Below are 27,395 nucleotides of genomic sequence, written 5' to 3' on the forward strand. Positions count from 1 at the left end.
TAAATCATCAACTAAAATTATACATAGATACTCCCAATTAACCGAGATTATAGCAGACACATCGAATAAATTAACAGACTTTCATTTAATCAACAACGATGTTGCCATGGTAAGCTATAAAAAAAAGTGAGCTAGCCCCAACATTTTCAAAAGTTAATGTTATTGTTGCTTCGTTTGTCACCAGTTACGGGCGTATTCATCTGCATAAGTTAATTAATAGGTTTTGAAAGCGTGTAATTTATTATGACACGGATGGAGTAAAATTTACACATAAACCAAACGAGTGGCTACCCCCCCTCGGTGGTAATTTAGGTGAACTTACGTGCGAGACTCCGAATACATATATCACAAAATTCGTATCAACTGGACCTAAAAGCTACAGTTTTAAACTTGAAAATAATCAGACAATTATAAAACTTAAAGGAATAACTCTTACCAGGGATAATTCAGAAATCATACATTTCGACGCTTTCAAACAAATGATTTTTGTACCAAATACCGAGTTTAAGGTGAAAATTCCCTTTAACGTAATAAAAGATAAGTACAAAATGCTTTTACGTGTTGGCAACTTAAGTAAAACTTTCAAAAAGACTTTTTGTAAACGTGTTCTAAAAGATAATATTTCTAGTGTCCCCTACGGCTATTTTTTAGAATGTGAAAATGATAAATTGTAAAATAAAGTTGTCATCTTTTAATTATAAATCTAAAAAACATGTAACAAAAAAACTTGCAAAACAGGTGTCATTTAACAACATAGTTATCGTTAATGAAATCTCTTCCGAGAATCGAGTAAATACTTTATTTTTAAATAACCTAAGATTTAAACTTTTAACTTCGAAAATTGAATTTTTACTAAAAAACGGGAATTAATAATTTTTTTTGGTGAAGGAGATATTATGATTTATTTTTTATTCAAAAATGTTATTTTTGTATGTTATTATGAAGTTTATATAACTGGTGAAGGAATGGTTTTGATAAGAAACATTATACTTTTAATAAAATATTTTTTAAACTTAAAATGTGTTTGTTTATTTTTACATATATTCTATAAAACAGTCAATGTACTAACAAAATACGTAGTATGTTGTCTTTGTTTCAACAGTAATGTCTTATATAAAATTTCTTTCACCATTTCGAATGATGGTGTCAGGACCTACTATGTCGGGCAAATCAGCATGGACGAACTCACTAATTAGATGGAGGAATGAATTAATTGATAAACCTCCAATTAAAATTATTTATTGTTATTCGGTTTGGCAATCAGGTTACCATGATTTATCTCAGTTTTTAACCGATATAGAGTTAATTCAAGGACTTCCTCCAATGGTGCTCCATTTGGATGTCTTTCTGCGAAGATTTCAGTCACTCTTCTAAGGTTTTGCGCTGCTTCTCCATAGTAAATGGCAACTATTTCGGTACGCTCAGCTACTGAATAACGAGGCATTGTTCGAAATATTATCAAACACTGATAATAATCTCCCAAAGTTTTCCTTTAAATACCCAATGCATGTTTAGGATTGACCTATAGCCTCGTGTTTTTTTTAAGTCCGGTCGTTTTTTTAACCAAAGTTTCAACTGGATTAGGTAATTCGGTTTTAATTATCGTTTCAAACAATCGTAATTTGGCTTCACCAACTTGTAAATTTTTCAAGCTCGAATTTTCACTGATAAATAAATTGTTTTTCGTCGAGTGAACAATTTTTAAGGGTTTTCGATGACGGCCTACAACTTTATAATAGAAATTTTTTAACTCGCAAATAGTGGTCGAAAAATAATTTTTCAAAATTGGTGAAAAACATTACCGAAAACGCTCAAATTTCTCAAACTGATATCCCCCGGTATAGAGAATTGACCTTCCAAATTTGAAATCGGTACTTTAATAGTTTTTGAAAAAAAAAACACTTTTCCGAGCAAAAAAAAGACCCTGTATATTCAACAACGCTAAACTATCATTTCTTTTTAAATCGAAATTATACAATTCGTTAATTATTTTACTGTAAGAAATCCCCATACATCTCGAGGTTATAAAATAAATTACATGAGGTCCGCAGTTTTGGCTTTTATTTGATTGAAATTTATGAGTATTGAATTGAATACGATTGCTATATCGCTCTAGCAAAAATCCATAGTCACGATGTGATCTTCCTAGAGAACAAAAAAAGTCCAGAGTGTTGCCCGATTTGTAAACAGCCGTCCAATGAGAGCCTGGAAATGTATCAGGATCGGTGTTGATTACGAAACAATATGATTTTTTTTAATTGGAACTTTTGGTAATCTATTAGCGGGAAACACTCCGATAAATTTATCTTTCGAGCGGGGGTCACACTTAAGTATAGATTGGATTTGATTAGTGTTCATCTTTCACGTCACTGTCAAAATGCATAATTTCTCATATTGATCTTTTGTTTAGTTGATTCCCCTGATAGATGGCTTCAAACTCCCGTCTTCTTTTTTAAAATGTCGCACGTCGAAAGTCTCGTTACATTTAACGAGGTACGTGTCTCTTCCTAGATCGTAGGCTTTGTCACAAACTCCAATATCTAAGCTGTATTCGGGACTTCTTTTTTTAAATTTCATCGCGGATGTTACTATTATTGCACTAACGCCAAATATTACAATCGCGAGACCCAGGAGAATGTGTACTTCACCCATGGTTAACAAAATGTTGAATAAAGACTTTAGCGCTCTACACTTGAATTTTAACTAATTCTTGAGCGTAAAACGCCCCTTTAATTATATTGCCGGTCAAATCTTAAACAATATACACACAGGGATCTCTCGTAATTACTCTATGAATTTCAAATATTTCGGCTGTAAACGTTCCTCTGTATGCTTTATCAAATGTTGCTTTTGCAACGGCTAATCGAATTTTATCCCCAATTTTTAAACTTGACTTCCCAATCATACTAAGTTTGCCTTAGTTTTTTTTTCCCAAATTGCCGATTCATTGTTTTTATTGACATCTTTAGGGGCGATTCCCGTTGTTGAATGTTTTCGAGCGTTATAAGATTTTGCAATTAATGGTAGTTTATTAAGATACTGTAAATCGCCGGTCTTGGTAATTATTTTAAAAATTTTAGATTTTACCGTGCGAACGAGTCTCTCAACCATAGAAGCCTTTTTTCGGAGTATGTGAGGTAATGGTGGATTTTATAACGCTTTAAGAGAGCGCGAAATGGGGCGTTTCGAAATTCTGTCCCTGCGTCGGTACATAAATTAAGGGGTACCCGTTTTTTGAAAATCTCTCTAAAAGCCTTCACAATCTCGCTCGAGGTTTTATTTTTAATTGGCAGAATAAAAACGAATTTGCTTAAGATATCATGAACTAATAACGTGTTACGGTAATTTTTATTAAAAGTTTGTAAAATAGGGAGGTCTAATAAATCGGCCATAAATGTCTCATCAATCGTTAATACATATAATTTGTTACGTTTAAAATTTAACCTCCTAGCTCTGTGTTGTGTGTAAGTTGGTTGTTTGCTGAGAAAATTTTTAATTTCTTTTTCCGAAATTTTGGGAAATTTTTTTCTTAAAGTAACACTGTCAGAATAACTGTATGGGCTTTCAACATCGTAATAAACTTTACTTAATTGTTTGTCTGTTTTTGACAACACCATCTTTAAATGTATGAATAGAAATAATAAAAACAGATTATAGTAAAAGTTTTTATTTTAATAAATTAAATCACATTTTAAGTTTGACACATTTTGAACAATATCAAAATATAATTGACTTTCTACTATTAAGGGGTCAAGACCAAATTACTTTTGGAATCTAACAACAATATGATCGTAGTTTAATAGGGGGATAGCTATTAATATCATATTTTCCACTCGGTCTTCAAAATTTGTGCTAAATCCTAGTTTACAAGAGAGGTCGTGAGTAATCGAAGATTTACAATGTGGATTCTCACAATTTTCGGTAATTTCAAGCATTTTATCCGTGAGCTCATGTACAATTATGTCACGCATAATTTTTTTTGCCGACAAAATTAAATTAATCTCCTGATCGATTGTATGTTTACAATGTTTTAATCTTTTCCACCATGCTTGGTTGAGAGTAAAACCATAATTTGTTGAATAAGAAAGATGATACAAATGGTTTTTTCCTCTGGCACAAGCGCGTACATCCACGAGTTTTTCCTTTTGTCCCTTGAAACAGTCGATTTTTATCTTTGAACCTTCAAGAGGAAGCCAGGTGTGAAAACTAGCAACTTGGTCTTCAAAAAAATCAGTTATTTCCTTTTCGAATGTGAATAGAGATTGCCAGGCTTCCAAATTCAGTTCAAATTCGGCGCAAGTGTCTAGTCGGTAAATTTTGATGGATGGATTAACATAACCTAGCACCGATACTTCTTGTTTAGGTGAGAGACTGTGAGTTCGAGACATCTTTACCACTACGATTTCGCGAAACAACTAATCAATCTTTGCCCTCGTTGATTGATTTTATTCCGTAATATACGTAACTTGACGCTGTTGGTTAATGACAAATCGGTTTTCGTATTCTCCAATAATAATTATGTTTTGAATATTAGTTAAGGGGGAAGAAAACTTAATTACCATCCGTAAACTACCATTTCGTTGAATTGAGAGATTGTTAGTTTGCCGAGGAATCGTAAGTTAAATCAAACGCGAATAATGTATTACCGTTTTTATAATTTTCGTAATCAATACAATTACCAGAGTTATTTCCAATTAAATCCATTGCCTTGAATAGTGAATAATATGACCTAGTGTAGAGATTTTTATTAAAATCTGGAGTTAGAGCAGTTTCTGGCATATTCTGGTCGTCTAATGAAAGTTGTAAGAACGAGAGATTATTATGGTTAAATTGAAAGGGATTTTCTCGACTAGACCCATTGTAAGTAGAATTGTTTACCATTCCGATTATTACCCGATTTGGAATTTTACCTAAAAAAATATTTGACTTCACGAAATCGCTCGCGCCTGCTGAGATTGTCAGTGTTTTAACAACAGTTTGTGTTAGATCGTACAAAGATTTCTGTTTGTGCAATATCGCATTATGTGCCAGCTGGAGATCTGGATTTACCAGAATATGTTTAGCCGTAAGAACCGCATCTTCGATACATAATCTATATTTGTTAGTAACATCTTCTTGTGAAATAATTATAAACTCATCGGAATTTTTCAAGAGTCGAATTCTTAAATTTACTTTGTTTAAAAGAAATTTGTCTATTTTACAAGAATCTACATGAAGTCTTCCCATATATTCACAAAGTTTCGATCCAGCAATATCTTTACTTCTTTTTAAAATTCCATTGTTTTTTATCTTTATGAACATCGTTAAACGCTAGCGTTGGGTCGCAAAACCCGTCTTCGTAATAACACTCGGCGGTTTTGTAAGATTGTTTGGCTCCCTTATCAAAATTTAAAACTGTTGCTAAATATGCTAAATATGGGTAGCAGTTGTTGCTAGATTGTACTAAAGTCTCATTCATAAACACGTCTATTTGGCTAAAAATAGAATGCAATGGAAGGTTACATAGGGATACTTTTTTTTGGCTGCTGGAATATCTATTAAAACACCGTTTTGTTCTTTTTTAACCCGAATTCGATTTTTAAGCATCAAGTTTGACATGTCAATATAATAATCTCCCCCGGGGATAGAAAAATCAATCTGTGTAGCATTAGACAAGGGAGCTATAGGGAAATAATCTACAAATTTATTCCCCTCAATATTGCCATTAATCAGGGGTTCGTTAAAAAGCTCTAACTCTGAACACATAGATTCAAATTGAGGCATAATGCTTTAGTCAAGAAAATCGGTTTTTGTTCTCTTGCGTTTTCTTTGATTATTGCGTAATTTTGATTTGCGCTTCTTTACTCTCCGAGCTCCAGAGCCTTTCTGTGTATTTAATATGGTATCACCGAGACTATTTAAAAGATTTGTTCCAGCAATTTTACTATTTTTTTAACGACTCCTTAAAATTTTGACCCGCAACAACATCGTCCATAATTCTCTTCCCCATAACCAACCCTTGAATACCGAGTGATTTAGCTACGGGTCGAAAAAGAGGTGTTACGAATCTTGCTAAACTTTTAAAAATTGACCCAAATCCACGACCAGTCTGATATTGGCTTCCTCGAAAGACGTTATATCCGCGTCCTGTTTGTACATAATGATGATAATATCTTTCCATTATGAGCTTGTTTTAAGTGTACTTTAGACTAATCATCCAGTCTTTTAAATATTAATTTAATAATAGTCTTGCCTGTTTTATATGGCAGTAGTTCACCGTAATCCGACCTTAAAGAAATTTCTATAGTTTGTATTTGATCGTAGAGAACTGGAAAATAGTCTAAAAAATGAAATCTTTCAACTTGTGCTTGATTTTTATTTTCGTTTAATTTGATAATTCTCAGCAGGGGTGTATTAGTATGTCCTGTAATTATAGGTTGTATAATATTTGTATAGACATAAATTCCAGATATTCCGTGGTTGAGATCTGCGGGGTACATACCTATTTCGTTAAAAGAGGTCTTTCAATTTGATTGTTTGAAAAACCTAACATTTGCCCGAGTTTGGGGTTATCTATTGGAAAGGTTAAAAAACTGTTTCCACCCAAACCTTTAACTGAAACTGTCGAATCTGAATTTAAATTAAACTCGAATTTAGCCCAACTCTGATGTGGTAATGAATGTTTCATTGCAATTAAAACATCATCAATAGTGTGGTAAACACCAGTTGGAATTCGACAATGGAATTTGTCTACAATATTTAGTTTATTATTTTTACCATGTTCGTAATTGTTGAAATCAATATCACGTTTTTGTCGTCGACTATTCTCAACTCTGTTTAAATCGTTTCGAAAAATTATAAAATTAGCCGTATTATCTAATTTGAAGTGGGTCTAATGCTTTGCTTTTATAAAATGAGGAGATATAATCTACTTTGTACTCAATTTGTAAGAGGTCTGCTAGAGGACCGAATATTTTAATTTCCAAGCCACTCATTAATTCAATTTGAAAATAATAATTTCCATTTTCTTTGAAAATAATAAATCCAGCCTTAAGTGAGATATGCGAATCAAAATATTTTTGAAGTTCATTTAAAATTTTGAAATGAAGAGATAACGGTATAAAATTCCCGCTTAAATCCTTATCAGACTCGTAATAGTTACGTTCAAACGTATAACTGTCATTTTCCCAGTTAGGGACTTCAATTGGAAAATGTTTATTATATCTAAAATCTATAACCGATTCCTCATCTGACATAAATTTTTCCTCATACACTTTTAAAGGATTTTGACTGCTAATTACACCATTTTGAAATTCTGGCGCGTTTATATTAAAAATATTTGCTAATCTCCCAGTGAAGGCAATTTGTAGATCTTTAGGGAATGAAATTCTTAAGTAATGACCTCGATTTATTTCTTCTATTGCGTAACTAATTTCGTACCGATTCAAAGGGGGGTAGTTTGTAGCTGGTTGAATCTCGTTTTTTAATTGCCTATGCAAAGATAATGGGATAATATTTCCAAAATCATATCTCTGACCTTCAAATAAAAAAGGCTGGATAATTGATACGGAGTAAAAAGCCCAATCTTCCTGCTCAAATTGCGGTATTTTTGTAGTCTCAATACGTATGTCGATAAAATTGTTACGCGAAATAAAAGTAATATTATTTAAATTATTTAACGGGCCAAATTTTTGAATACCCGTAAAATAAGTGTCTGTTGGAATTTTAAAAAGGTCTGCTAACGGATTTTGAAATTTAATTTCCATCCCTACCGGTATTTCTAAATTAAAATATAAATTATCTTCAACATCGGACGATATCGCGGTTTTTAATTCATCAAACTGTCTTGGTTTACATCGTTCTAATAAATCACGTATAATTAAGTGTAATGTGAACGGTTGAATTTCATTATTATATTGTCTTTCTCCCTCATATCTGCCCGCCTCAAACACAATTGCGTAATTATTCCATTGTATTTGTTTAATAACAGGCTGAGATGGTAGATTAACTGGTATTGGAAAAGAACATGGTAGATTATTTTCTTCGGAAGGATTTAAAATTTCTGGTTGGTTGACGTCTCCATTAATATTTGGAATTAAAGGTTCTGTTGGTAAAATGTTGTTTAGATTTTCTTCTGGTTTCAAATTTGACTTTTCTTCTAAATTTGTTTTTGGTTCAAGTTTTGGTTTTTCTTCTTGTTTCACTTTTAGTTTTAGTTTCGGTTTCTTGTTAATTTTCTGTTTTTTCCTCCTAGGTTGTGATTGTAATTCTTCTATGGGAATTTGTCGTGGTAAATATTTTTGTTGATATTTATTCACAACTAACGCTTTTTTAATTCGTACTTCGATAAAATTTGTTGCGTAAGTTAAAGAAATAGTTTTGGCGTGATTCGAGAGTGGATAATTAGAAAGATAATCACTGTCGACAAAATCATTTTCTCGAAATTCCAGAACAGACGCTAGGGGCGATGCTTGAGGTATTCTTACTTGCACATCTTTTTGTAACTGTATTTTTAATTTTGAACTAGCTTCGTTTTCATCTGCTTTTACCGTATGTATTTGTATTTTTCCTTTAAGTGTTTGATTCGCCTCAATAGTTTTAGCAAACTCGTTGAGTATATTATTTTGAAGATATGTTGGAATATTATTCTTATTTCTGTCTAGATCACCCTCGTAACGTTTGGGTGGAATTTCAATTTTAATATAATCTCATTGATTTTCTTCGGGTGAAATAACATCTGACACGTGCCCTACTTGGAAATGCGAATACTCATTTGTTATATTCGAATAAGTTTCAGGAAGAATTATTTCTGCTAATGCACAAGACCATTTTTCATTGTTAAAATTTAAAGGTTTAAAGTTATAAGGTGTATTTTCCGGGTAAATATCGGGTGATGCGTTCGAAGGTAGAAATACTACGAAACTTGACATCTTTATAATGACAGTTTAGTTGGGCGACAACTCGTTTTATACTAATAAAAAGATTTAGCGTGATAGATCGAAAGGATTGGGATTTGAACTTGAGAGTGTTTGAATAACATCCTGCAACGCTACCGATCTACCACGCTAAACCTTAACACGAAAGAGTTAAAATATCTATTTTACGTAGGAAAAATAAGAACAATATATTTATTAGAAAATCAGTTTTATTCACATATTTTCAATCATTTGACAAGTTTGTTCAAAATTTTCCAAAACCTCAATGGGTGTTTCAACTTGATTAAGAGTTAAAATTTGATTATTTTTACAATATTCTTGAAAAAAAATAATAGCTTCCATCTGCTCATCAGATGGCATGACAAAGTCCGGTGGAAATACAACATTTGATTTCATTGTTGAATTTAAAGTTTCTTCACTCTTAATACCAGTTGTCTTTTTTTACGATGAATTTTCTTTGGAGTTCCAGTACCATTAACAAACTTGTCGAGCCATTCTTGATTTTTTACGTTAAACTCGTTCAAATAATCAATAATTTGGTCGTCTAATATTTCTTCTTCGCTTGTGTATTTTGGTTGATTTGAATGAAGACAATCGCAAACATCAATATTAAGAAGTGTTTTATTAGAAAAACTAGATGTCAAATGATTTAGCAGATGCATCTTAAAAACTCTTCGTTCCAGAAATAAAGCTTGACAAACCCAAACATTTAACACTAAATTTAAAACTATTTATAAAATCAAACGCGTGTTTGCGACATGCCTCCTCATAATAAAAAGGGTTCTCGGTAGGCGATTTGCATTAAATTTCTGGTTTCCCCATAAATAACTTCATTTTTTTAACCTTTAAAGAGCTCGATTTTTGAGACGTCTTACGCTTACACATATCCTTTGACTTTTAAATGTAAAAACAATTATTATTTATAGAAATAGTTATTATCGCAAGTTTAGACACGTTTATTAGCTGTTTAAAGTATTTTGGGTGGGGCCAAAACCGCCAAGGATATAAAACGAAGGTCGCGAATTCGTTTCCCCATCTCGAAATTAACTAATTAGCATTTTAAACGGCGAAAAAACGAAAAAAATAAAAAACGATATCAAAAGTTAATAAGTGGAAGTATTTGGTGGGGTTACATATTACCGCCGATATCTCGGTTCGACCTTGTCCGATCGTGACCAAACTTGTTGGGGTGATAGACCGAGGCTTAGTGGTTGTGGACCGTGCTCGAGCGTCGAGGTCAAGGATCATCTTCAAGGTGAAATTTAAAGTTAAAAATTAAAATATTTTTACAATTTTTCCAAGGACAAAAATTTTGTTTTTGGAAAATATTTTGGGGAGGGTGGGGGGGTTGTTTTGGCGGCCATCTTGGCGGCCATCTTGGATTTACATGTTCATATTTAGTTTCCTACTACTAGCGGAGTAGGGAACCGTACTTTGAACTTGAAACATAGTTGGGATAGATTAATCTAGCCATTGATTTTATGGAAAGCACATACACACTAATTATACCTAATGGAAGAAAGAACGGTTTTCGGAATTCACCTTTTCCACAACTTAAAAAACTGCGAACATCGTGATCACACTTGGCCCCGATAATGCAAACGCATTTGTAGCGAACACCACTCACGGACAAGGTGAAGGTTAAACCTTTTAGTAAAAAAGTTTACTTAGAGAGGTTAAATATTACGAGTAAAATTGATGTTGTATATTAATAAATCGCGTAACGTCACATCAACTTTCGTTACAATTGAATTACCGCACTGTATACTAAGCGTTGGTGGTTTTATAGTAAAACGGTCACCTGTAATGCAGGAGGGCTCGGGTTTGAAAACCGCACGATGTTATAGCAAACAGCCAATAGGATGTTTACCAATAACATTTGGTGACCACCCTGCCATTTGGATGTTTAGACGTTTATTGTAACTTTTAGCGCTCAGTCCGCCCCCAAGAGACCAATAATAAAAGTTGGAGATACGAAACCCCTTTCATACAAAACACCAACAAACACGCAAATCGGAAATAGATATCAATTATAAACGTCTTCTATTTGACTCATAAAAGTTGTTCGATTTTTACAAAAACCTAATTGAATTTTTATTAGTTTTTAGTTATGAAATATTTATATTTTGATATGGGTTTAAATACTTTTGGTTGTTAAACGAATAATGAAAACATACTTTAAAAATAAAAAGCTCCTTTTACCTTACTTTTTACCTAAATAAAATCAGTCACAATGTTCATTTAAAATCTAAGGTATAACACAGTAGGTGCGTTTTTGGAGGTTTTTTTTGCTGTGAGAAATAAGAAATTAAACAAGATCGAAATAAATGAGCCTTTTTCAAAGAGAACGGCTTCATAAATTAACTGGAATACTCGAAAAGCGATTTTATAGGAATTTCGGCCGCCCTTGCTATTGAGAAACTGTGTCTTATTAAAGTAAAGCTTTTTCATCTCTTCCTTATCTATTAAACTACATGAGTGGAAGATACGACAATCATAAAAGTTTCTAGCGGGTTATTTATATTGCTATTTTAATTGAATTTTTTTCTAGAACCGACAATTGATTTTGCGTAATATTTATGTTAAATTTTTTAAATAAAAATTTTAAGAGCTAGAATAATATGAACGTGATACTCTTTTTCTTCAATTAATTTATGGTTTATTATATAAAGTATTACCCAGACTCTGATTACCAAGGTGTCTCAACTAACAATTCAAAACATCTCTGTTTAATTAAAGGGCGAGATCACCACTTTGCAGGTAGAAATCTACATTAAATGAAGCTTTATTAATTCGAGCTGAGGGGTTTGTTATCAATTACAATAGATTAATTAAAAGAGAGCCAGAATATTATATGGAACGGATCATCCACGTTTTACTTTTCAGAATAATTTATTATAATGTGAATAGGGATGCACCGATATATCGGTAACCGATATATCGGCCGATATATCGGCTAATTTTTCAAATATCGGTATCGGCCAATATCGGCTTAAGCGAGGCCGATATTAGCCGATACTTCTGGTATTAGAAAAATATTTTCAGGAAAAACTTTAAAAAAAGGCGTTACTCAAATAACTAATTAATGGAAAACATTTATTGCCACAACCTTACATTTCCTTTTAAAAAGGCCAGTTGATCGCTGTTGTAGGAAATAATTATTCGCGTCCAAAACGGTCAGGAATCATAAGTGGTTTTTCGACTCCAAAAGCCATAGATCATATCATTTTTTAACAGGTGGTTACGAGAGTAAACAAAAAAGCATATTATTGTGATAGGTAACTTTGTTAATATCGGCCTATATATCGGCTATCCTAGGCTGATAAAATCGGCCGATATATCGGGCGATATTATCGGCCACGATTAGCCGATATATCGGCCGGCCGATATATCGGCTGTACCCATATCGGTGCATCCCTAAATGTGAATATGAGTTTGATTTAAAATTTTTTGGTAAAGAGTTTTTTAAAGATATAACGCCATGTTGTTCGAAATAAAAGGCGTCGAGTGATTTAAAAATAGCAGTTCAGAAGCGACAATTAAATAGTCGTTATCATTTCATTTGTTGGTGATTGTATAAATTCTTTTTTCCTGTACAATTTTGAGAATTAATACTAATTGTTTTATAAAAGGTAAAACTCAATTTAAATTGCTTTAGTATTACCAATAATATGCAAATTTTTAATACATTTGAGTTGTATGAGTTTGGTTTTTTAATAGTTAATTTTTGTAAAAAGAAATCTAAGAAATCACATAAAAATCCTCTTAATCTTTAAGTAAAGGCTTATGCCTTCATTTCGAGCATTGTTTTTCCCGCGACAATTGACCTATACGATTCCTTACTTAAGGAATGCCAGATCCTCTCTACGGACTTATTAGACTTTAAACAAGTGTACTTAAAAAATTATGTTCCTGAAATTTTGTAGTTTTTCTTCGGATAATCTTTAAAACTATCACAGGCAAAAACAACTCCAATTTCTCGCATTTCCATCGCTGGACCTTGCATACTGACAAGTTTAGTAACGGGATGAAGAAGAAACGTCACAAATAATTCCGAAGTTCTAAAAATCGCTACGAAATAGTTGATTTATCCGTTTTATCTTTACATATTTAATAAAATAATCATTTTGGTCTATGAACTTTAAATTAATCAACATCCAGTCTTTTAAATTTAAGCTTTACGTAATTTTTCATATGGGAGCAGATCGACATAACCCGATCTCAATGATATTTCAAAGGTCTGAATTTTCTCGTGTAGTACGGGGAAATAGTTTGAGTTTCTACGTATGGTTTTTTTTTCATTCATTTTATACTTCGTTACGCGGTCGTTTCGGAGTGACCAGAAATAACTTAAATTCCATGTATGAGATCTGCGGGCATCCCGCCAAGCAGCGCTCTGCACACTTCGTTCCAGCCAACGCCCAACATTCGGCCAGGTTTCGGATTAACTGACGGATAGGTTCAAAACTATTTCCACTTCTAAGAAAAGTAACTGTTTTCCGTCGGATTCAAGGTTTAACCCTAGGGTAGATCCATGGATTAATTAACTCGGGGATAGTTCACTCGCGTATATTTTACTGTAGTACGAGTTGAAGAGGTTTGTTTCTAACATACTGCCAGATATTTTTACCGTCCCCTCTTTTTTACCCCTTTACCGATACAAATCCGGAACAAGATTTCTTGACACGTCGCCATCTCGATTCTGTTTTTGGCGAATTTAATATTTTTCAACGGTTGTTTTCATTTAACGTTTGATTTGAAATTAAAAGGATATAATTCGTTTTCAGTACTTCATTTTCTTGAGTTTTCTGGTTGATTATTGGAAATAAATACTGTAAGTGATCTATGTCATCATCTAATGGATTTAATTATTTATAGGTTTTTAAACTAAACAATTAGCTTTCAATAGATAAGCCATAGTAATAATTTCATCAATCATGTGTATCAAAAGATGTGTATATAAGGAATGCAACAGTGATTCCCGATACAGTGGGAAAGATTACATGAAGAACGTCACTTTCTATCCATTCTCTAAGCCAAAAGGGTCTTTGGATCAATGCACACGGTGGTTAAAGTGGTTAGGACGAGAAGATTTTCCCATGGAACGCATCAACTATAACACATATCTTTGCTCAAAACACTTTGTTGGAGGAAATGGACCCACCAAAACATTTACTGATCCTGTATATTCAAGTGTAAGCAGACTATTCTTTAATATTTACATACTACCTAAATTGTTTAATATTAATCTTTTGACCACCAGGATTACGTTTCAATTTTGAAAAGTAAAACAAACGAAGTTCCAAATTCTACGTTCACATGGATTGATTGTTCCTTACATGAAATTCAGAATGTTGTAGTTACTTCAGTGCAAGAAAATGTCAAACGACAACTACGTACCCTAGCAGAGATGGTACGTGATAAACCAAAAGCATAAGTCATTGATGAGACCTTGTTAGAAGAAACCTCTCAACAACGTAGGCAAAATATTGTACCAACCATTAATGAAGTAGCATTGGAAGAATTGCGCCCACAAATAGTAAATGATGAAACCTTAGCTAATGAGCCTCCAAAAAATATTATATCGGTGTTCCGCAACTTATCATTACCACATAACTGGTCATTCACGCAGAAATCAGATGAATTTAAAATTCAGAAACTTAATGAATCTAGTGGCACTGGTTTTATTTTAGGTTTAACAATTGACAAAAGCTTTGCTGTAACCTACGAAGTTTTAGGGAAATCTTTAAAAGACAGCGCTCTCATTGAATCTTTTCCAAATGAAGTAAATAATATTACAGATCTAACAACCATAATAACTCGAATGGATAAAGTTAAAACTTGCGCCGGGAATAATGAAGATGAGTTTATAAAGAATTTCCAAAATCGTAGTAAAGCTACTGGTTTTTTTAGTCCAATAACTGGGGGAATTCATAGCGAAAGATGTTGTCTTGTGGAACCAAATGAGAAACGTTCGCGATGTTTTTACTGTGTTAAACAAAGGGCTTGTTTTAAAGTCACAATTAGGCGAAACAAGAAGAAGAACAATCGGAGCCTAACACATTTCAAAAACATGGACAAAGATAGCCTCGTCAGCAACCTGAAAACCACCAAGAAACTTGTATATAAATTAAATGCTAAAGTTCTACGTCTGAAGAAAAGATTGACCAAAGTTATTTCAGTCGATGGGGATTATATCTGAGAAAACACAAACCATGTTCTGAAAAATATTTTGAACCAAAACATGAATAACTGTGGCAATAAATATTTTGCCAAAATGTTCTTGAAAACACAGCAAAAAATGCTAAATGGGAAAAATTCTATTGGTCGGCAATGGCACCCTTTAATTATTCAATTTTGTCTGTTTATGTATGCGAAATCTCCATCTCTCTATGGAGTACTTTCTGATTCAGGCATATTAAAATTGCCTTCAAAGAGTACTTTAAACAGGCAAGCACCAAAGATTGGATTAAAACCTGGTTTTGACAAAGAGGTGATTGAAAAAGTACTAAAAGATATTGAACATCTTGGTTTAAGCCCGCACCAGAAATTTTTTGGTTTAGTAATTGACGAAATTAAAGTCAAGGAAGATCTCGTATACAGAGTTGAAACCGGAGATGTGGTTGGATTTACATCTCTAAATGACGTTCATAATAGGATAGCTGATGCGAAAGCCGTACTCTATAAAGATCGACCTATTGCCACACACGCTCTTCAATTCATGTTGAGGGGAATTACCTCAGGATACAAATATCCAATGGCATATTTTGCCACCAACAGCCTAACAGCGGAGAAGCTAGATTCCCTCATAATGGAAGCTGTCCATAAATTAGAATATTGTGGAATAAAAATATTGTGCGTGACAGGTGATGCCGCCGCTACAAATAGAAAATGCTTTGGATTGAACACTTCAGTGAATGAGCCACATCAATGCCAGAACCCAGCTTCCGAAGATGATAGAAACCTGTTCTTTGTATTTGATCCACCACACCTAATAAAAACAGTTCGAAACGCTTTGGCCAATAGCACAAGTAGTTGTAAATATCGATTGCTTAAAATCAATGGAGAATTCATCGTGTGGGACACCATAAGAGCTGTTTACAACAAAGACATTGAAAATGGAGGAAATCTGCGAATGCTTCATAAACTCACTTCAAACCATATTAATTTAGAGAACCGTATGAAAGTTCGCTATGCTACCCAAGTCATCAGTCAATCTGTTGCTAACGCCATCAGAATTGAGTTCCCAGATGAATATCCCCAAACTGTTAGGTTCCTGGAACTCTTCAACAAGTGGTTCGACATAATGAATGTTGGACATCTTTTTGGGGGTAGAAACAAAGCGAATGAAAATCTGAATCCATTTATCAGCCCTGACGACTGTAGACTTAGTGTAAGTTACTGCTTAGTCATTGAACCATTTTGGATGAAGTACATTATTTATATTAATTTCCTTTTTGGTTTTATTTTTAGTGGCTAAAAGACGTTTTATTACCATACCTGGATGAGTGGGAAACCTACGTTGAAAATGAACCTGTTGACAGAGAGGCTAAGAAAAAAATGATATTTCCCAAGGAAACTTTCACGGGACTTCGTCAAACTAGTAAGTTATTAAATTTAATAACTATAATATGAAAAATATTTAGCTAACAAATATTTAATTTTGTAGCTTGTGCCATTTTGGAAATGATACCTTTTTTGTTAATCCAAGGAGCACCATTTGTGTTAACATCCCATTTCAACCAAGACCTCTTAGAACAACTCTTTAGTAGACACAGGCAAGCACTGATGGCAGGTTCTTGTCCTTCTATATGGGATTTTTCGAGGAACGGGTAAAAGCTCCAACGATTACACGAGGGCATTTATCAATTAAAAAAAAGCAAATTTTCAAATGCTGAGTAAATAAATTATTTTAATAGGAACTTTCAAAACTCATTGCATATATTTAAAAATGTTTTAACAACGTTTTTAAAATTTAATAGAACCCGGGAGTAGAAAATCCCAGGTTTGGCGATACCTTTTGACCTCGTCAAAAGGTATCGCCAAACCTGGGATTTTCTACACCCGGGTTCTCTTAAATATTAAAAACCTCCTTTTCTTGATAATAAATCATTATTGCATTTGACTAGAAATAAAAAAATATCACAATTTTATATTGTATTTGACACTTATTTCTTATTTTAGGTTTTTCTCAATTTTTGTTTTAACTTTTTCCTTGCTGTTTGTTTTCGTTGTTAGTCTCTTACTTCTTACACTAGTCTTTAGTTCATTGAGCCGATTTTTATTATGACCATTTCCGGAAGTGTTAATTGCTGTATTAACTATCGTATTAAAGACATTCTTTGCCCACTCAGGACTTACTTGAGCTTTTTCTGCTAAAACGTTGAATTTGGTTATTAAAACAAAGTCGCCTTTTACGTCCTCAATAACTTTCTGTTTTCTGTTTGTAATGTATGTTTGATTGAGGTATTTTTTAATGTGTTTCATGACCATGACTATTATATCCATAGCTTCCAAAGTGGGATTCTTGAGATTTTTTCTGTTTTGGGCATCCACCCATTCTCTTAGTTGTTTCGGCACTTTTGACTCGTCTTTTTCTCTTAAAATATCACCAATGGCCCTGTTATCGTCAGACGTTTTTGACTTTAACAGCTTGTGAACAATAAATCCAGCTACATAATATAAAACACGTTCATCTTCCTTAATAACTACTTGAGTTATATTAGTATCATGATTTGAATGCATATGTATTTGTCCAATGCCAAAGAGATCAGTTAAAAAACAATGAAGACCCGCATACTTGTCTCTATCCGTGAGATCATCAGTCTGAAAAAATAATTCTAAAATTAAGTACCTTCTTGTATTACATGCATATATATTTGTACCTTTGGGTGATCACAAATGTTATTTTTTCCCTAGTTGTTAGACTTTTGAAAAGCCTATATTGCTTGTCTTCGCTCGTTTTAGTGAAAAGACATTCCCAAGAATTTCTAACTTCCTGAAAAACTGATGAATGGTTGTTCAACGACAATACATATCGTAAAGTAGTTTCTCTTCTTTCAGAAATTGGTAGATCCATTTTTTTTTAAAAGAAATCTGCGCTTCTTCCCAAAATTCACGAAATTTTGTTTCATAATAATTACCTAGATTAAGTTATATAGGTTATTGTTTAAGTTTAATGGTAGACTGATTAAATTGTAACTGACTTGAAACTATTTCTTTCGCAAATGTATCCCTTTTTCGTATCTTAGTGGCTTTTTTTAATGAAGTTTCTTTTCTAAAAACGGAGTGTTTTAAAAAAAATGTCAAATATAAAAAATATTATCTTACGAAGTTTGAATATTTTCTATTGGAAATAATATATTTCTGCTTTCGTCATCATCACTTGGAATAGATAAAGCTATATTTTTCCATTCGCATTCTTCTTCATCATCTTTGTAAATAAAATTTAGCATCTTTAAGCCTTGGTCATAGCTTGACAAATTGGAACTTCCAATTAGGAAAAACTTTAATTTGAAAATTACTTCATTAATTTACCTGTTGTAATTACGTTGTTTGGATTTTCATTTAGGATATTTGGGCCAGGGATGCCTAAAACTTCGTAGGTATTTGAAAAAAACATACTAAACCGATCGCGATAGCTAACTGTAAGTGTAAAACGCAACCATAAACCCGTGTTAAATGGATCGTCTTCGGTGAGTCGGTCTTCCCCAAAATTTTACTCCCTTGTATCGGTAAAACAGGAAACTTCCGTTATAGACAACTTTGGTCACCAGGTTGCGCCTGGAGCAGATATTTAACCCAAGAGAACTATCCCTGAGTTAATTAATCCATGGTAGATCCCACCTCTTTCAGGAGGATTCTTTATCATCTTTAATCCGATTAAATGTATTAAATCGTGTTAATCGCGATTTCATTTCTTATAATGTTCCAATCACAAGTTATTTAGTGAAATTACGATCTTTTCTTTTTATTGGGATTTAATAAACTGAATCGTGATAAATCAGATAAATCACTTACCCGATTAAGTCTTAATTTAATCATCATTTAGTCCATTTCATTATCTTGATCATGAATTAAATCGATCAAGGGTGGAAACTTAATCATCGAAGTGATCTGCTCGTCGGATTAAACGTAAATATAACATAGTTTTGTTAGAGTTAATGTTCTTTCATCATCTCCAATATTTATTCTTTTGTGTTAAAAACATTTTCATGGTTGGCTTTAATGGAATTTCTCTACGACTCGGAGGTTTTGTTCTCAAATCGTGCACTTTTTGATTAAAGCATGCAAATTTGTGGAAAAATACTTTGGAGTATGTAAAACCAAAAAAAGATTAGAGGCATTCTCTATCTATGCTGTGACAGGTGTGACAAGCTGTCAAAGTTGACGAAAAAGTGTAAACTTACCTTTTTGAACAACCCTCTCGAAAGGCAGCCCGGTGCGCGCGCCGCTCGCTGCTTTGCGCTATAGAGAAGAAACGGGGGTCAGTCTATAAAGGTAAACACCAGCCGAATACGCGTAGATTCGCAGTGTATTGATACAATTATTATAGATATAGATATTTAAGAACACCGTGTATATTTTCAAGTTCCCCTTCGACTTTTAATGTATTAAATATTTTTATCCTCTAAATATACATATAATATTGTTTAAGGAACTTAATAAGAGCAGCCATATTCTTCTTATATAAATTATAAAAATTTTCATTAAAATAATAAAAAAAGCTTATTCTTACTCTCTTAAAGGGATAATGAAATGTTAAAATAACTTATTTTCAGTTTATTCCGCTCCAAAATTAAGTATAATCCCGATTTTCGTTCATTGAAATTATTTGTTTTTAAAAATTGAAATGAAATAATTCCAACGAAAGAAAATCGGAATTATACTTAATTTTGGGAGCGGAATAGACTGAAAGTAGGTTATTTTACTTTATTTTTAATTGCAAATTTGTAGTAAATCTACAGGTGCATACTTTAACTTGGTAATATATCATAGCTAGTCATTTAAAGGTACGTTATTGCGAAACTGGCACGTGGCTGTCAGCTGGAAAAAAACTTTCACACACAATAGAACTCTGATGGAAAAGCTTACATCTCTATTGCGATGGATGGTAGCGGGACCTGAGATTTGTCGAGTGGTTCAACAATTTACAGATATTATTGGATTTAATAGTTCTAAAAATCAGACATTTAATCAAGACGCCAACTTCTCAAAACCAATTTTAGAAGACGTCTAGTCAATCATATCAGTCATGAATGACATGGCAAATCCAGTTGCCGATGTAAGCGAAGATTTGCTTCTTTTGGATACACGGCAAATTTTGGACAAAAGAATAGCGAATTCTCTAAAAAATATAAAAACCATTGGGGAACTCCAATCAAATGAGCTATTTTGCAAGCGTCTTGTCGATTGTACCGTGGAAATTACGGATGTTCTGAAGAAAAACAAATTCCCTCTTTTCAGCAAACCGCCACAAAAAGAGAAATGCTAAAGCCAGCTTCAAATTTCGAGTATTGAAAGCGACAGAAATTTATTTTTGAGACTTTATAAAGCGTCTCAAGTACGAAGTGGAGACCTTGATGTTTTTTTAATCATGAAAATCAAGCTTTTCCGCCATCATTGACGAATAATGGAAACATGAGGTTTTGCAAAAAATCCGATTAACTTTCGTGTTTAGAAGATCTGTTGACAGACTAGGAGGATATTCTAAAATCAGGTCTCGAATCCGACATGGTCATCATCGACGGCGCTGCAATCATCAATATGATAAAGCGTGGAAACGCTAAAACATTTTTAGATTACGCTGCGACATTTTCTAAATACCTAGTTGGTCAGTTTACCGGTTGCGTTCGTCGTGTTGACGTTGTCTTTGACGTGTACATAACGGGTACCCTTAAAGAGAACGCAAGGAAGAAGCGTGGTAAAGGTGCAAGAATAAGAGTGGATGGTCGCGAGGTTTTACCAAAAAACTAGCCAGAGTTTTTAAGAGAAAACGAAAACAAGAAAGAACTCTTTAGATTCTTGAGTGTCTACGCCGTTACAGCTAAAAATCCTGGAGCTATATACATTACGAACAGAGAAAATGTTCTTAGTTCCAGCAAAGGTAATCTTAAAAACCTTTCTCCGTGCTCCCACGAAGAAGCTGATACCAGGATGTTCCTACACGCTCTAGACGAAGCGAAACAGGGAATGAAATCCATCCTGCTTAGAACTGTGGATACTGAAGTCTTGACTCTAGGTATCAGCCTCGTGAACAAGATTCCTCGCGAACCTATGGTTATAGCCTTTGAATCTGGTAAAGATTTCCGTTACATAGACGCCACATGGTTATCAAGACAATTGGGTAGAGACAAAGCGAAAGCCTTGCCAGTTTTTCACGCGTTAACAGGATGCGACACAACTTACTGTTTTAATGGAAAAGGTAAAAAACCGCATGGTCAACATGGAAGTGTTTCCAAGACGTAACTCCGGCTCTTAAACAACTATCGTTGTGTCCTACTAAATCGGACCTTAAAGAGGTTTGGCCGTTGATTGAGAAGTTCTTAGGCTTAATGTACGATCGTTGCAGTAACGATGAAGAAGTTAATAAAGCGAGACCAAGTCTTTTCAAACAAAAAAACCGCGAAATGAACTAATTCCACCAACACAAGACGCATTATTGCAACACTTATTACGTGTAGCTTTCCAGGCGGGTCACGTGTGGGGTCAAGCTCTAATAAGAGTTTTGGGTGGACTAATTTAATAGTGAAACTGGTCATAAATGGCAACCTCTTTGGATGACTCTGCCACCAGCAGGTGATGTCTGTAGAGATATGGTAAAATGTGGTTGTGTCAAAGGTTGTCGGGGTAATTGTAAATGCCACAAAACTAATTTACCATGTACTGAACTTTGTAAATGTGGGGGATGCGAAATCGATTTTGAATAGTTTATCAAAAAAAATTGAAATGGATAATTGAAAAAGTTTGAAAAATGGTAGACTAATGGAAAATAAACACGCTAATTAATATTATAGGTTATGTTAAAAAACGTTTATCATCTAATGCAATAAGGCAGTTGAATTAAAAAATATTACATATACATATTATATCAGCACACTGCAAATCTACGCATATTCGGCTGGTGTTTACCTTTATAGACTGACCCCCGTTTCTTCTCTATAGCGCAAAGCGGCGAGCGGCGCGCGCACCCGGCTGCCTTTCGAAAGGGTTGCTCAAAAAGGTAAGTTTACACTTTTTCATCAACTTTGACAGCTTGTCACACCTGTCACAGCAGAGGTAGAGAATGCCTCTAATCTTTTTTTGATTTTACATACTTCAAAGTATTTTTCCACTTATTTGCATGCTTTAATCGAAAAGTGCACGATTATTTCCTGTAGCCTCTAGACTATTCGTCTATGTTTTGTAATTGTACGGATTCTAGGGAGATTTAAAGCACTTTTCTGGTTACTTTTCTGTTAGTATCTGTTCGAAAATTTATTCCGGCATTCTATCTCGTTTGAATCAAATTAAGAAGGAATCATACGGTTGACCTTGGTAAACCGTAAAAATGTTGTCGCTTTCGAACTCAATATTTCAAACTTTTCTGAAGAAATCTTTTGTATTGAAAAATTCGGTGCTTTTCCCTATAATACATGGATGATTCGTTAATCATGTATTGAGTGAAATACCGTTTAACATTGTGTTATTGATTACATGGGCTTCATTATATCATTTAAAACTTATTTCTAGTTTTTAAATAAAGTTGAGGACTTTGTGGTTTATTCTTTCAAATATGCAGGGTGCTCACTTTAAATAATCCAGAGCTAGTAATTGATAGGCTATTTTTCCTTACAATTTTTTTAACATCACATAGCATGCGCAGGGACATTAGATTAAACTATATCTCGTATGTTATTACATCGTTATACAAATCAAAAGCACACATAAACCTCTCATCGATTGCGTCATCTATCCCTAAAGTTTGACTTCTGTATAGAAGCAGATTATCTCACTAGGGCCCTGACACGTGCTCGGGGGCAACGAACGGTCATTGGTAAGGGATCGTCAAAGGTGACCTTGTGGGCAAAAGTATCCTGGGTTTTCCCCTTCTCTTTATTATCTCTTCTCTCCGTTCTTTCACTATTGGGATAACCGAGTCCCCAAATTCCTTGTTTTTTGCCGCCGCGAGTGCTCTTTCACCCTTTTTCTTCCCTTTATCAGGGTGCCAACTATCCAGTTCGGAGAAATTCTCTGATGTTCTATATATTAAGGAGTTTCAATAGATTATTGTTTGAATGCCTGGCCACTAGATGGCGCAAGGTTTGAGATAACTTTTAACCAGTAATTTATTGGATACGCTACGGCTAACTCTTTAAGGTAACCCGCTAGTTAGGATGATTGGTTTGGTCTGGCCTGGTCTCGAATCGGTTGATTGGGGTGACGAGGCCATGAACAAAACGCACTTTTGAGAGTTCTTGACCAAGTCTCACGGAGACATCAAGATCACGGCAGTGACCGGAACTAACAACTCATCGGGCACAAGTGGCGGTGGGTCAAGCTTTTTCCGTCGGTCGCCGAGGCGAATTAATTTAACTCGCGTCTAAGGGGCGAACCTGCGGATTTCAAAAAATCACTAAGCGTGTGCGGCATGCGGATGAGGGCGGACTTAATGGCGACAGAATCGAAACTCGAACCGGGACGGTCACACTTAGTATCCAAATTTTGGACGTAACTGAACTATAATTATCTCGTGTTATCTTTTGTTTTGTAACGTAATTACCACTGTCAATGCTTTAATAGGTTAACCTAATACTTCTTATACGTTACCATTAAACTTTCTTTTGTTAATTATGATCATGGCAACTTTCAATCATTTAATTATTATCATACCCCTAGAACCCCATCAACCTCGCTAACCCCACGCCGAAAGCAACGCTAGACGAAGGACCATTTCGGTAAATGTTGATTAAGTCACCGGATTACCTTTAGGCTATAAAACAAATTTTATATAAACTTAACGCAAAACCGCAGTAGTTACTTAAGTCTGAGAAGAAGATATTAAAATTGATTTCATCTACAATTTCTATGAAATATCATACAAATCATATGAGATTTAAGCTTTATTACAACTATTAATTCAAAATGTTACAAGACGTTTATTCTTCCCTCCTTATTATTCGATTTATTGAAAAAAATACAATTTACCAACTCATCATCTTCATAAGCTTTACTACTTAAAATCAGAGCTTCACTTTTGATGTTGCCTTTCTGAATCTCACATGACAAGAGCTTGAACCTCTAAGTTATATTTATTAAAAGAAAGCTATAATTTTTTAGCATCGTTTCAGAAATATTTGTTCATTTAACGGTTTCATTCCATGCTTGTCCTAGAAATTGAGCTTTTTCGTCTAATCTCATTCAACTTGGCTCCTAATTCTTACGAAACATATAATGAAATGGGAACAATTATAAACATAATATTTGAAGTTTAAGCCGCGATAGAATTATTTTATCCCGATATAAATTATGTCAACCAGGTTCATTAATTAATATACTTCCATTGTATATCGTGATTAAAACTTACCATGCAGTTTTTATATTCTTCACAGTTTTATCTTCAATAATATTTAGCTTTTGTACTTTGATTAATTCCACTTATATAAGGGGCACCTGGTAATGAATCCACCCGACTTAATAATCAAAGATTCTGATTTTTAACTCCATCGTATAACCTTCTTATAAGTTCCACAAAAATAGAATGATCAGGAGTTACAGGATGAACAGTTTGCCCCCTCACAATTAATCCAGCCTACACAGGTTCTTCCGTTGATTTTACATATTTTCCTTTACTAATACTCTAAAAATCCATAATTTTTATCACAGCCGTTATTAATCGTCACGATATTTGAATGATAACCTTTATGTTTTACAACTTTAAAAATTACAGATATTATTTCATCATCCGTTCTTTACCAGTCTTAGCACGGCCTATTATGACTTTTCTAACAGACCAAAACACTTCGTTCTTTAACTCAGCAGGGGGGGGGGGATTATTTATTGCCAACATCTTTTCGATTTGATGGTCACCCAGAAGTTAACATTTTATTGTATACATAGTTTGTCCTAATTTCGCATATTATTAGCCCCCAAGAACTCAACCCTTAAAAGTAATTGATATATATATTTTAATATTATACTGGTTTCGTTACGATAACTGAAAATTTAGCGTTTAACATAAAAAATAAATATAAACTCATAACACTTGAAAAGAATAATTAATTTTGGAAAAAAATATTAATATAATGCTAAGGTTTAAATTTGTTTATGCTTATTTATAAAATATAAATTCGTGCTATCTTAATTAAATATAATGCTAATGGTTTTAGGGGTTAAAACACGATTATTTATTAAATTGTTTAAAAAAACGTTAGGAGCAAGTACAAAAGAGATCAAACAGGTAGGACAAATTCTATACGACTATTTTCAGGTGATTTTCAGATTGAAATTTTCAGTGACTTCATAATTAAGGTCGCTGTTAAGAGTCCTAGCGATGATTGTTTAAAGGTTTTCAAAATTCCTACTTATTTATTGTTCGTCGATGTGTTTTTTATATGAAGTAGATGCGCATTTTTTGACATTGAAATTGATCAGAATTCTTCATTTTTAGAAAACGATCATTTATAAGTTGAACTTATTAATTAATTTGCTATGAATTATTAAATAGATTTGCGCGTCATAATTATTCTTACGTTCCTAAGTAATTCTTAATCTGTTTTTCAGCTTACGAAATAGGGCCAGAGAAATGAAACTTTACGTTGTCTGCAGTACAGTCCACTTGGTGATTTTTGGAATGATCGAAATCAATGCAAAAGGAAGGGTTGTACTTGAAAAAGTCGGTAATGATAAAACATTTTTACTTAGAATTCGAAATCAATGTTAAAAAACGTCTTTCGTTGAAGGAAGATTCACTTCTGGTTGGTAGATAGTTATTTATAGTAAGGTTGGAATCAAATTCGCTCAGGTGGAAGTTTCCGCTTGTGATTTGCGAGTAACTCTGGTTCAGTTGGAAAATACAATTAGTATCTTCTGTTTATTTTGAATTATTTCTAATCAATGAATCGCAGTGGTCTTAGTGTCAAACGAGCAAAATATATTTTTATAAATATTAACCGTCATCTGAGTCATGAAGTTTTTTAAATTTAACTAAAGGATTTCCGCTGAAGTGTTATTTCATAACATGTGATCCTTGCTAAATTGAATTTAGAAAATCCAACTGCATTAAAAAGGGTTTTAAATTGAACAACCAACACACTTTAAACTGAGCAGTTAAAATAAAAAAGCAATTTATATAGATTTATTTTGCTACTACACTTTAAATATCACTCACATTAATATTTATCTTAAGATTGCAAAGAAGATGAGAAGAATGATTGTATTCAGATTGTTTCGCACTTACGAGTTTCTTCATACAGAAGAGAATTTCTGGGCGGAGATTCCGCTTATTGCGTAGCGATTTCAAAAAGTTTAATGGGTGACGACGCAGCAAATTATTACGAAAAGAAAGTCGTAAATTACACAGCTTTGCTGAAACCCGAGACTAGAGATTTAATAATAAAAAAGAAAAAACGACATCAGTGTTATTTTAAAGGTAAGTGATTATTGATGTGGCAAAGGCTTATTTAAATTTATTTCTGTGTTACTTTACACAAGTCGCCATAAACACAACTCTATTAAATAAGTTTATTTCCGAAATGCTTATTTACAAAAAAGACCTAATTTTTACTAGAATAAAAATCAGTCTGAATTATTTTAGCCGTTTTCAATGAAAACCCAAACTGCCGGAATTTCTGCCATGAAACTAAAACTGAGCGGTTCCCAAATGGATTGCCATTTCGACAAGAACAGGACAGAACAAGTTCTTATTTATGCGAGTGTTACTTTAAAGGTTATGGGCCACAAGAGAATGATGTGGCAACATTTTCAAAGAGACTTAGAAAAATAAACAAAAATTAAGAAATTGCAATAACGTAAAAATAAAAATTTATGTCCATAAACATTTTAATCGAATACAAGTTATTATTATTATTGTCAAAATTGTATTAAGAGTATAGATACTAGACGTTATTTTTGCAATTTAACCTTCAAGTAGGTTTCAGGTGAAGTTTTCGTCCAACTAGGCGGCAAGGTATTTGGTAATTCTATATTGGTCGATTCCTTTAAACCATCATTCCGTCCGTACACAAATCCGTCAACCGATACGACCACCCTTTCAACGATCTATCTTTACTAGCGTACTACCATCACACCGGGCATTCATAATTCCTCCATTTTTCCTACCACCCATCCATCCATCAATTATTCCTACCATTTATACATCCATCCTACCATCAATCCTTTAACACGTGCATCCATTAAATAATTAAGTTAAGTATTATCCGAGTGGCGAATTTAATAAGTATAAGGCTCAACTGGTTGAAGAAGGGTTTTCAAAAAATACGA

General features: G+C 33.5%; 1 protein-coding gene across 1 annotated transcript in view; it reads left to right on the forward strand.

The window, feature by feature from the left end:
* Positions 1-26,913, forward strand: part of LOC149931619 (uncharacterized) — a 33,575-nt gene extending 6,662 nt beyond the window's left edge. Inside the window, exons 2-4 of the mRNA XM_090159420.1 lie at positions 25,677-25,792; positions 26,302-26,544; positions 26,710-26,913. Coding sequence (XP_090015546.1) covers positions 25,699-25,792; positions 26,302-26,544; positions 26,710-26,909 — 537 coding nt within the window. The 5' untranslated portion in view covers positions 25,677-25,698 and the 3' untranslated portion in view covers positions 26,910-26,913. The remainder of the gene's footprint in view (positions 1-25,676; positions 25,793-26,301; positions 26,545-26,709) is intronic.
* The last annotated feature ends 482 nt before the right edge of the window (positions 26,914-27,395 follow it).

Source organism: Leiobunum rupestre, chromosome 9 (assembly GCF_980474605.1).
Source record: "Leiobunum rupestre chromosome 9, qqLeiRupe1.1.hap1, whole genome shotgun sequence".
In the NCBI taxonomy this organism is placed as follows: Eukaryota; Metazoa; Arthropoda; class Arachnida; order Opiliones; family Sclerosomatidae; genus Leiobunum; species Leiobunum rupestre.